This window comes from Tachypleus tridentatus, chromosome 6 (assembly GCF_004210375.1).
Source record: "Tachypleus tridentatus isolate NWPU-2018 chromosome 6, ASM421037v1, whole genome shotgun sequence".
Lineage (NCBI taxonomy): Eukaryota > Metazoa > Arthropoda > Merostomata > Xiphosura > Limulidae > Tachypleus > Tachypleus tridentatus.
This window is the reverse complement of record NC_134830.1, coordinates 70,121,324-70,134,431: the sequence shown is the minus strand read 5'-3', so window position 1 is coordinate 70,134,431 and position 13,108 is coordinate 70,121,324. Positions and strand designations below refer to the sequence as shown.

Sequence of the window (13,108 nt, the reverse complement as noted above, 5' to 3'; positions counted from 1 at the left end):
CGTTTGGAGATTCATGTTTTGAAATACCGAGTTTTTCCATTAAGAAATATCACACACAACTACTATCAAAGTACAGGTAAGTTTTGAATGACAACCATTTTTAAGGATTTTAAAACATTGTTATATTTTCGGATATTTCTGTCACTTGCTCTTTCTTTATATTTATCTAATATATGAGATGTTTGTAAAACTTACAACTATTAAGATATCAATATGTATTTATCTACGTTATTGTGTTGTCAAATTTATCCAACATGACCTGAATAACTAATATATGATATCGTTGTAGTTCATCTAAATGATTAATGCCTAATATCATTGTAGCTCACCTAAATAACTAATATAGGATATCATTGTAGATAACCTGAATAACTAATGTATAATATTATTGTAGTTAACCTGAATAATTAATACAAGATATCATTATAGTTAACATGAATAACTAGTACATAATATCATCGTATGTGACGTGAATAATTAATACATAATATCACTGTAGTTGACCTGAATAACTAATATGGGATATCATTGTGGCTAAGCTGAAAAACAGTTGTTATTCCGTGAAGCATTCGTTCATCAAGATTTGGACAAAGGTATCATGAAAGTTGGCCCTAACTATTAAAAGGTTCATCCAGCCATTAACTTTGAAATGCTATTCTGCTCTTTTGACTTCATCTCTCCAGGTGGTTCCGAAGATGTTTTATAGGATTATGGACTGGATTGAGGGTGCTCACTTCCATGACACTGACAAAGTTCCTTTGAAACCAGGCGTGTATCATACTTGCTTCATGGGAAGTAATATCATTTGTTATAAATATCGAATGGCTTGTTAGCCGCAGGTTTCTCCATGGCTCTTAAAACGTGTTCATAAATATCTAAGTATTCATAGGTTTCAAACATGCAAATGCTACTCAGTTAGATTGGATTCCACCCTCGATGCACATAAAACAACCCCTGCTATAATATCACAGTTGACACAACACAGACACAGTTAAGTTGTAGTCTTGCTTTCATTGAGACCGACATTTTGCCATGACTTTGGAAACATATTAAGCAAACGTCATTAGGTTTTTTACGTATTCGAGCCCTGCCAGAGTACCTACATTTATGAAGAAAAGAACACCATCACAAAGCTCATGGATTGTGTCCGATCACATGCTACCATATTGAATAATTCAATATCATTTCGAATTAGTTTTAAAATAGGTTTTTACAACCCTAAAATGGAAACAATTGTTACGCTCGACTGCATCTTCGGTGAACTGGAACGTTTTTTAAAAGTTTATACTATGAAGATCCTAACAAATACAATACGTTTAACCGAGTATTGTGACTTTTTTTTTATCAAGTTTCAACGTTTTTAACATCTTATATCCTCTCCTTTATTAAACCCACATCATTCACTGATCTTTTATCATCTTTCTCGTAGTCCATTATTACTAGTCTAGTGATCGGATATATTCACTAGGTTCCTTTGTACATCATGCTGGGTGGCATGTCATATGCTCGAAGGGTGTCCATATTGTATAAATATGGACTCGATCATTTAAACTTTTCAGTTTTTTTTATAAAATTGAAAATGTTTTATAAGCAAATGTAAATACGAGATGAGGTTCCAAAATAAGTTTATAAATATGGTCAATCTATATCATTTTATGTCATAGTTGTTAAGCCTATTAAAATATTTTTGCCTCTCCTTAAACTGATTAGAATGAACTAGTGATTATTATACACATACACACACACACACGTATATATATATATAATTGTTAAACTAAAATTCTTCTAGTTTAAAAAAAATTCATTATCCTTTAATTTTTATGAATAGTGTATATACATATATAAAAGAAGTAAGAAACAACGCAAGCCATGTGTAGTAATCGAACCAATGTAACAAATTATGTGATGCCGCTCAAAGTATATTTCAGTTTTTACATTTCCCTTTCACTGGTAATAGTAACAGCAGTAAGTCTTCGGTGGCCAGGTGGTTAAGGTACTTGACTTAAAATTCGAAAGTCACGGGTTCGAATCCCCGTCACACCAAACACTTTCGCCCTTTCAGCCGTGAGGACGTTATAATGTAACGGTCAATCCCACTATTCGTTGGTAAAAGAGTAGCCCAAGAGTTGGCGGTGGGTGGTGATGACTAGCTGCCTTTCCTCTTGTCTTACACTGCTAAATTAGGGCTGGCTAGCGCAGATAGCCCTTGTGTAGCTTTGCGCAAATTTTAAAAACAAAGAAACAAAAGAAAATAAGCCTTCGGATTTACAACGCTAAAGTCAGGGGTTCAATTTACTCAATGGACACAGCAGATAGCCCAGTGTGGCCTTGTTATAAGAAGACACATTCGCTGGTAATAACGATTTAACTGAAACAAAAGCAGCAAATATATCATCGCTAGGTTTTCATGTGTAGTAGCCCTCCTCCTTCTACCCCCAGTGGCACTTCTGCTGACTTACAACGCTAAAAACCGGGTTTTCGTATCCCAGATGGGCAGAGCACAAATTGTCCATTGTGTAGCTTTGTGCTTAACTTCAAACAAACAAACATGTATAGATGACCTAGGTAGGAATTTTACTAATTTATTTTGAAAATGCGTATGATATCGTATAAGTGAACAAACTACAGTTTAACAGTCCATACATTTGATATTTTAAATCCTACAGAGGAATTTCCTAACTAAAGTTAATAGGGCTTACTCAAAGCCCACAATTGTAAAAGTTGTGAATCAAGCTATTTTGAAGTTATACACTGCAACGCTTTTTCTGTTTATGTATATTAGTGTCTATATTCGCAGCATTATGGCTTCCATCAATTATGTGAATTCACGATTGAAGTGTCATTTAAAAGCACAATAACCTGAAATGTAGTTCTTAACATTGGGCAACTAATCGCTTGATAGCATTTCGATTTATCAAGTTATTAGATTCTCGTGCGCCGTCTGATAAATATTTATTAACTTTATATAAGCATTTTTACATTTTGTGACAACATACAGATTGCCGAATTTCAAGTTCCTAGTAAAAGATGCTTATTGCTAACCAGGGAAAGCTTATATTTTTAATCTAACTGTAATTTCTCAAGCTTAAATGAACAGGAATATTTATAAATTCAAAAAAAGCTTCCAAATTTAGGAATGTCGTGAACATTACACCCTCTGTTCCTCCCATACGAAAACAAGTTTTTCTGGCAAAACCAAAACCTAAGGCTACTTAGGATGCCATTCAAGTTGAACTTTGAATAATCAGAGAGTACTTATCAATTCCTAATTGATTTCGAGCTTCGAAATAACTTTTTCTTAACTCTGAACATTTAAGTTGAATTCAAAGTTTTAATAGAAAATTAGTAACAGATAGAAATTACGTCATATCTAATGCTGTTGTACTCAAAAAATTTTAAGTACAAAACTACACACTTGGTTATTAACGATTTGACAACCTCAGCAATCATACCTCGAATTTTATTTTTTACAAGCTATCAAGATAACCACTATGTCATTATATTAAAAGTATTTTTGTTTTTTATCTTGTTACAAACTGTGACCTGAATTGGCACAGAAGCGTTATCATTCTTTGTATATGTTATTAAAGATTGCGTGTTTGTTTGTTGTATCTGTGCTCTACCCACCACGATTATTGAAACCAGACATTGAGCGTTATGAGCCTTCAGACTTTCCTTTAAACTCACTGGTTGGGGGAGCGGTGCATGTTTCACAAAGGTTATCTGTATATGCAGATACCGGAGAGAAATATGATTAATTGAAAACTAAATATTCTTCATTTCTGAATGTGGCAGAAATGTATGTTTTAATTTTTAAAGATATGATTATTAAAGTAATTATTTAAAAATATATTCTTCGTAATGAAAAAAGTGTAACTTTAATAGCTCACGGTTTCAACACTCGCGACCTTGTAAAGTTACGATCATTACGTCTGATTGTTTTAACTGTGTTGATTTATAGCATCTTGTCTGAAACGTGTTTTTCTTGGAAAAGAGTTGCAACGCGTCCTTGACATACCTGTTGTGTTGAATATATATACACGTTACAAATAAGTATGCTTTCCTATACCCACAAAGGCCTGAAACATATGCGAGTTTTCTGTTGCCTAAAGAATTAGAGGATTCAATATTATGATTGAGAGTGTGATACATACATTTTTGCGGTCGGTTGCAACTAATACACTTCTTATATAATACTTTTTGTTGCTGTTGTTGTTGTTTTGTTGTCGACTACTATACGTATTTTACTTTTTGTGTAAGTTAAGCACATCAATTTTGATAACACTGTTTTATAATAAATTCAATAATTCGTCAAAGTCGATTATATAAAGCGTCTGGATGATTTCACCCCTGATTCTAGCGTTAGGGTTGGAATCATTAAAAGCCTGGTAGACCGTATCCCTTGTAGAGAGGTGTTTGTTCCAAAGCAAACTGTTTCCATGATTCTATTGAAAGGAAGGCCCCATGTGCTTCTAGCTGCTACATTAAGTACTGACGTCTCTTCCGGGCGCCATGACGAAGTGGGAATTGTGGAAGAAAAAACAACCCTGAAGTTATGGTTCGATGAGCCTGACTCTAGTGCGCTATGTGCTTCATGATAAGTCAAAACGCTCAGTGACATGTAACAAAACGAACGCGAATTCAGTGATGATTAGAGAAGTAAGGAAATAAAGAAACGAGTTAGTAACAACTGGCTAGCTCTAAGGACTTTTCACTATCCCCTTGTGAACACTAGCTTTTTATTTATGTACTGCACTTCTCAAGGGGATTACTTAACGAACTCAGTAGCGTTCTTAGTTAAGTTATTCCATTTGGGAAGCAGCTGACCCATTCTGTCAGTCATGGTATATAATAAGAACTAGGAAATCGTAATTACTTATACATTGTTACTGACTGCAATCATAATTAAACAAAACTTTTTACTGATAAATGAACAGGTTTTATGACACAGACCAAGCTAAAAAGGCAGGTCAATAATGTGAAATGTATCTGTAAAGTATTGCTACCTCTCAAAGAGCATTTTTCACTTTTAGCTAGAAACGCCAAAGCACCTTGTTGTCTTTTCCGAGTTACCCATAAATGATTTCTGTTTAAATAACAGCACCGTCCGCAACTTACATTTTTTTTTTTTCCGAATGTCTTCAAGTGTGATGCTTTTCTAGATTATATGAAAAAAAGAGTGTGACAACGTTTTATAATTTAAAAGTATTTGGTTTTAGAGGAAAGCTACTGTAGATGTATGGCAATAAGTGAATGCCTGGGACAAGAAATAATTACCTTGTAAATGTAGCCAAATAGTTTTTGTCTATAATTCTTACATTAAGTTATGCAAGCGCTATTTGGGCATAGCTGTTCATAACTATGAACTACTTAATAACACCAATACTCGCCAACTCTGAATATCTGGGATACAACCGTTCCTCTTAAAGTGCGGATCACGTTCTAAAGAAAAGGTAATGTTAAACATGAACCTTCGGATTATCAAACAGTATATGCTAACCACTAGCCGACCCATGAATGAGTAACAAACGACACATTAAAACTTTAAAAGTGCATTATAAATACTTTTCTCCCTTGCTATCAAGTTTGTATGTTGTTATATCGTAAACATCTTTTTAACCCATTTATTAGAACGCCTTCACTAGACTTGGTCTACGCATGAAGCATAGATAACCCTTTGCAGTTTAGAAGATAGATCGGGTGCCGAACAAATAACTTAATGACAAAATGGAAGAAAGCTCTTTGTCTAAAGCAGTGGATAACTGCTATCGACAAGCGACAGTTGAAATGATCTGATCAACAAGACAGTTGAACTAAAATACGTTTTATAAACGTCCAAGTTAATAATAAATTGTTCGAGCAACTAATACGTAATCAGGTATTTTCTGTAACCATCTCATTTTCTTCATGGTACTGAGAACTCGAAACTTTCATTTAGTTCTTTTTAATTGGTTAGACAAGATGATCAAGTAAAAATGCGTAAGGCTTTAGGGATGAAAATCCATGCTTTGGAAGAAAGTTGTTTAGAGTTGTCTTAACGGACTAATTGTATCATCTAACTTTAATAAGTATCAGCTGAAAGCTGAAGGTAGATCGACGAAACGGATTTGTTTTGTTTTTGTTTCTAATTTCGCGCAAAGTTACACGAGGGCTATCTGCGTTAGCCGTCCATAATTTAGCAGTGTAAGACTAGAGGGAAGGCAGCTAGTCATTACCACCAACCGCCAACTCTTGGGCTACTCTTTTACCAGCGAATAGCGGGATTCACTGAAACATTATAACGCCCCCACGTCTGAAAGGGCAAGCATGTTTGGTGCGACGAGAATTCGAACCCATGATCCTCTGATTACGTATCGTGTGCCTTAACCACCTGGCCATGCCTAGCCCGAGGAAATAGTACATTCACCTGAAGGTTTGCTCGTTTTTACCCAAAAACGTTGTTTCATTCTCAATTTCTGCTACGAGAAAGCTCTTGTCTATGGAACTGTCAACAATAATACATCATTATTCAAATAAGAATACTTATTAACAATAGAGTACTCCGGTGGGACATCGGTAACTCAGGAGTTCGATTCGTCTCGGTGGACACAGCAGATAGTCCGATATGGTTTGCTATAACAAAACGCACACACACAATTTACAATCAAAGCTAACCAACAAATTAACAGTAAGACTTTACTACAGCATAAAAGTAAAGCATGAAGCTAACATAATATCTTTAGTGGAAATTCACTCAGAGCAGTAACTGTTATTTATATGTTCATTTTGTATCGTTCTACAACAGACACTATACTTCTAATAACACTTGTAATTTACTTATTAATCAGGATGAGTTAGATGATTGTTTGTTTGTTTTGAATTTCGCGTAAAGCTAGTAAGACTAGAGGGGAGGCAGCTAGTCATCACCACCCACCGTCAATTCTTGAGCTACTCTTTTAATAACGAATAGTGGGATTGATTTCCACAGTATAACGCACCCACGGCTGAAAGGGCGAACATGTTTGGTGTGACGGAGATTTGAACCCGCAACCCTCAGATTGCAAGTCAAGGGCCCTAACCACCTGGCCATGCCAGGCCTGCTGACTCCATCTGTTTAATACAGATTTTTATATTATTAAATTAAGGTTCTTTATTGATGCCAATAAAGGAAATACCTTTTTTGGTACCTAACTGACTCCTGTGAAAAATTCAATAGATGAATATTAAACAAACGATTTAAAACCATTTATCCTATTTAAGATAATAAAAAATAATTAAGTTAAAATAAAATATTACCTTAAAATTCTGGGTTTCAAATGCAGATAGCCGGTTAAAACTACGAACAAGCACGCGCTTCACGTGAAGAAAAGAATAAACACAAACTACGAACAAGCATGCACTTCACGTGCAGAAAACAGATATCGTTGGCTGTTTTCAGAAAAAAAAGAAATATCTCATCTTCTTCCTTCAACTCACCTAATGTATATCGAAAAGTTCTTTCTGATTTAGTTTTTTTTTTTTAAATAACATCAACATCAACACAGAGATACTTTACGGTTTCGAATGATGTTGGAAAAGGAATCTGTCAACTATTATGCCACATGGCTTATTTTGGTTTCAGTTTTTGTTCATTTACTTTTCTTAGATCCACCTCCTCTTCCGATATATTTAAAGAAAGAGAGAAACGAAAAATGATATTTTTATGACGTGAAACCTGTCGTTTCAATGTTTTAATTCTTTTATTTGCTTTGTATTATAGAATGGTTTGGTTTATTTGAATTTCGCACAAAGCTACACGAGGGCTATCTCCGCTAGCCGTCCCTAATTTAGCAGTGCAAGACTAGAGGGAAGGCAACTAGTCATCAACACCTACTGCTTACTCTTGGGCTTCTATTTTACCAACGAATAGTGGGATTGACCGTCACATTATAACGTCCCCACAACTGAAAGGCGAGCATGTTTGGTATAACGAGGATTCGAACCTGCGGGCCTAAGAGTACAAGTAGAGCGCTCTAACCACCTGGCCATGCCGAGCAGAGGATTAGAGAAAATGGATCTGATTTCATTAGTTTCTCCTAACACTCACTATTAACAATAATTAGCGTGCCAAACTATGGATGTGATAATTCTATGTTCCCGTCTCACCACTGTCACAAGTTTGCACTCCGGCCTTTGGAACTGTCGATGAGTTATAAAAGTGAAAGATGAATCCCAGTATTTTGTTAGACATGAATAACATAGCAGTTGGTGCTGTTAACTAGCTGCTTTCCCTTTAATTAGTAAATCAGTCCCAAATTAGTGACCGCTATCGCAGATAATCCTAGTTTAGATTTGCACGAATATTCAAAAACAAATAAATTTACCATTACACGCCGACTTCATTGAAAGTATAACCATCGTTTTTGTTTCTGTTTTACTTGCTTTGATTCGTCTATAATATATACTTTAAATAAGTTCATAGAAGAATGATAAATTTAGAATTACTTCAGAATAGTCTTCTCATGTTTCATGAGAATGGTATTTTGTTTATAACTTTTTAAATAATTGTCTTCGTTACTTTGTTATTTTCTCCGCTTTCGTTCATTGATAATTGTGTGCAAGTAGCACGCATAAGATACTATGAACAAGAGTTTGCGACACAAACATTGTTTTTCAACAAGTCAGTTACGATTCTAAAACAAGAGTAACTTTTTTAGGCCTTGTGGTTAGGAGCTCTTGTCTCGCAACCCAACTCATTGGTTCGCATCCTATCACCTAGAATGCTCGTCTTTTTAGCCATGGGGATTTTATACCGTGTCGGTAGACCATATGTTAGTGGTGTGTGATGTAAACTAACTGCTTTGCCTTTAGCCTCTCTCACTTCTAAATTTGGCATAATTAGCACATATAACCCTCGAGTAGCGTTGCGTAAAATTAGACAAACAAATTACTTTTTATGAAAAAGTATATGGTTAGCTAAATCATGTGCTGTGAAAGGTACATAAATACACTCCACACATTCTACTCGGTGTCTCAAATCGTAATACGGTTAACTAAATCACGTGTGTGTGTGAAAGGTCCATAAATACACGCGACACGTTCTACTCGGTGTCGCAAATCGTATATAGCGTGTGAAAGGTATACAAATTCGCACTACACGTTCTATTTGGTGTCGTAAATTTTGAAAGATAGAATATGCCATCCATCCATCCATGTATTGGTACTTGTATATTGTATTTCTTCGACTGAATGTGCTCATAAGTAAGATTTGATTTTGGTCAGTATCAAACACTGTATTTCACACTTTTTTTAATGATAGAGATGTATCGTGTTTCGCTGAAAATACTCAGACAGAGAGCACATTACCTTATATATATATCGTTAGGTATTATAATTTATCTCGGACGAATCTCTGATTTATTATGTTACGTGAGCTGGAAATCTTAATTTGAATTTAGAAGTTTATTGAATTTCGATGTGTATCAAATTTATGATATTTTCCAACAAGATTGATACACACAATTTTCTTTCTTAACACAAACACACTTTAACATACAAACAGCAATACAATTTATAATAACAGTTATTACTAACAGTTATTACAAATGATGGTTTACATACAAGAGCTTTACCAACCTACAGACAATACCAAGTTTTACAGCTGGTCTATAACTGACTATTTTATCGACGATCCAGGTCCACGACAATTAAATGAATTTGAAGCTGATATTCTCACACCTCGCTTTAATAAGCGTTAATCACAATTATAAATATTATTGATTCTTACTCTCGAAAATCTTCTACAAATTAAGAGAACACGCTGGATTAGCGCAATGCATCAAACTGAAACATACGTAGGTATTAAAATAAACGTATAACGGTAAATCCGTTACAATATATTGTATGTTTTTTATTGTTTCTAATTATTCTAATACTAATTATGTAAAGTATGTTATACATGTTGTATTCTGGTCACGATGTGCACTGTTACACAACATTTATGAGCGTATGTTCTATTTGCTGTGCAATAATAGGCAAAATATGTTGTCATAGATGCACTTACGGAGAAAATAATATAATTTTAGTGAAGGTGAATACATTCCAGTTTGTTATCACTATAAATCAATGTTTTAGACGAATATGTTACATTCCTTCTTTTTGACGCGAGTTCGACCCCTGGGTTCTTGTCCCTCTGTTGAACATAGCGGTCATTAAACACTCGCACATAGATTGTGTTGGAACTTTCGATAACAACAACTGTGGTGAACTTGAGTTAGAAAAATAAAATCATTATGAACATGGTAGTGAATCTGCGATTTTATTTCACAACTAAAATGTGTTCCAGCAGTTAAACAGTATTTTACTTTTAAAAGTATGTCTGCTAACTGTCGATATACACTCGGTAAAATGTAATTACGTGAGACCATCAGTTGTTTGTATGCGACTGAAATTTATATGGTATTGCTTATAATTTCTAATTTCATGACTGGGGTAGTTGACTGCTGGACTTACAACATTGAAATCTGCGGTTATTTCTGTCAGTAAACGCAGCATATAGCCCAGTATGGCTTTGTTCTAAAATAAACAGACAAACAGATAGCTGCTTTAATACGATTAATAATTGTTAAGCAGTATGTTTAGTAACTCATCACTGGTGGCATTTGCTTGGTAGTTTTGAATGCGCGTGTCGTGTTTGGAAATTCTTTGTAATATTTAAAACTGCCTCGTAATTGTTGTTATATCGTTGCTGGTATATAATGAATTCATGCAATATCTTTCATACTATAAAAAAAAAAAAAGATTTGTTAGACTGTTAACACATATAGAAAGTTTCTACAAGTGCTTGCCCTGTGCAATGTAAAGTGTAATTTTAAATTTTACTTTCAAGTTAAAGGAACACAACGGTCGAATTTTTTAGAGAGTTAATAAAACACGAGGTGGCGCTAGTACGGTAGAAGGTAACGAAATATTTGTTTTGTTCGTGTCGTTCTTAGAAGCAGTGAGTAGGCGACTCAGTGCCGTCTCGTAGGTACTAGCGCGCGTTGGGTATAGAGAGCGCTATTGTGGGATCAGATATATATCTTCTGCATCTGGCTGCTTCCACGTAAATCATGAAGTTTTTGCTTCTGTGCGGTGAATGATGTGAATCTCGTCGAAGCGGATCATGTCCGATCCAAAAACGATCATTGAAGGATCCATCAAGTACCGTGATGGCAAGAAGGTATAAAACAACTACATACTTTTTCTTTTTCCAAAATATGTTTGAAATTTAAAATTTTGATACAATTTCTTGGGACGTGGTTCAGCCAAAAATAAATATAAGTTTATTTTATTTATTTATTTTTATTTTTGCAGTGGAAACCTCGATGGTGTGTTGTCAGCAAGTTATCCCCTGTAGCAGGTCTGTGATTTCGTTTTGATTTGAAAAAGAAATGTGTAATTTTACTAACCGAAAGACATATTATAAATAGAATTACAATTATAATTACTGTTCAATTCTAAAATTTTGTTCGATATTCTGTTGTTTTTTTCAAATTTTAATGTATCTTGGAAAAAATACATTTTCTTCATAGATTACTAAGTAAGTCTATTATACATCATCATTATGTAATAAAGAATAGAACTTAGAGCATTTTTTTCTAATAATTACTACATATTAATATAGCTATCTCTGACCGTTGGTATTTATCTTCCTTGCAAAGGCTTAAAGCCAAAAGTTTTTCCAAACTTCTACAATACAGTATTTTTTCAAGAGAAAAATTATTTTAATAAGATTGCGTAATCAAATGTTCTTCAAACTTACTACCTAAGGCACCAACACCACTTAAAATTACCTTTCTTTAGATTTGCTTAACATAGGAAAAGATGGTTAGTGACTGTGAATATTTGCTGTCGGTTGAACATTTACGTTATGTGTTTCAATATATATACATGTACTGCCTCTTCCAGTATAGCGAGAATTACTTGTCAATGTGTTCAAGGTGTATTTTTTTAACAACAGCATATAATCATGAATTATATACAGTACGTTAATTAGTTGTACAGGAAGTACCCGTATTGTGCAACCTTTTGGTTAATTAGGTACATCAAATAATTTAAACATGTTTAAATGGTTGATAACCAGGAAATAAAAGTAAATACAAATGTAGGATTTTACGTTGTTGTTAAAACGTAAGTAATAAGTTATAAGCAAAGCAAGAAAAGACATTTTAAAAACCTCTGTAGTTTGATTTCGAGAAATTAAGAGTAAATTTGTTTTAACAAGAAAATAGCAATTGAACAGTTAAAATCTGTTATTTTCATTTCATCTAATAAGATATGTTTTGAAATTCCAACAAGAGTTACGTTGTATTTACAATGTCAACAGGCCTAAGAGTTTCTCTTAAATGTCAGAATTATCGAAAAAGAGGTGAGAAACAGTTTCATAAGTAGGAAGTGTAAATGTGTCCCAACGTGGAATTTTTTTTTTAATTTCGCGCAAAGCTACACAAGGAATAACTGAGTTAGCCGTCCCTAATTTAGTGGTTAAGACTAGAGTGAAGGCAACTAGTCGATATCACCCATCGCCAACATTTGGGCTACTCTTTTATCAAAGAATAGTGGGATTGCCCGTTACATTATAACGCTTCCACGGCTGAAAGGGTCAGTATGTTTGATGTAACGAGAATTCGAATATATTAATTTTTAACAGAAAATATAAGATAACGAATGACTTCATATTCAACAAAGAGTTCTAAAGACAAAAATTGACTTAATTTTAACAGAAACTACTGTTAAAAATGATGAGATAATTAGTGACCTAATATTCAATAGAAAATACTAAGAATATTTTGAAAAGATAATTTCAAAATTTCATTTAATGAAAAGATTTTCAGACGTTTTTGCCATTTTTTCATAGTACATAACAAACCTTTCATTTTTAGGCCCCATTCTCCCGTTTTTATAATATAACTACATAAATGTTCTTTAAGTTGCTAACTTTGTTGCAACGTTATATCAATACAGCATTAAAATACAGTTAATACGATTTTGATATAATTTTACTTATCATTCGGTCACTTCCTTCGAGAAGTGATAATCATAGACACTTATCTACGGACGAAGGAGTCCTGAACTTAGTTGGATGGGCCTTTAATAACTACTCACTTTA

At 34.0% G+C, this 13,108-nt stretch overlaps 1 protein-coding gene across 5 annotated transcripts in view; it reads left to right on the top strand.

The window, feature by feature from the left end:
• The first annotated feature begins 10,908 nt into the window (after positions 1–10,908).
• LOC143252765 (uncharacterized) overlaps positions 10,909–13,108 on the top strand; it is a 132,283-nt gene continuing 130,083 nt past the window's right edge. For 2 of the 5 annotated variants that reach the window (XM_076505421.1, XM_076505420.1), the window contains exons 1-2: positions 10,909–11,179; positions 11,314–11,359. In XM_076505421.1, the coding sequence (XP_076361536.1) occupies positions 11,123–11,179; positions 11,314–11,359 (103 nt within the window). In that variant the 5' untranslated portion in view covers positions 10,909–11,122. The remainder of the gene's footprint in view (positions 11,180–11,313; positions 11,360–13,108) is intronic. The other 3 variants (XM_076505422.1, XM_076505423.1, XM_076505424.1) reach the window with 2 other exon arrangements.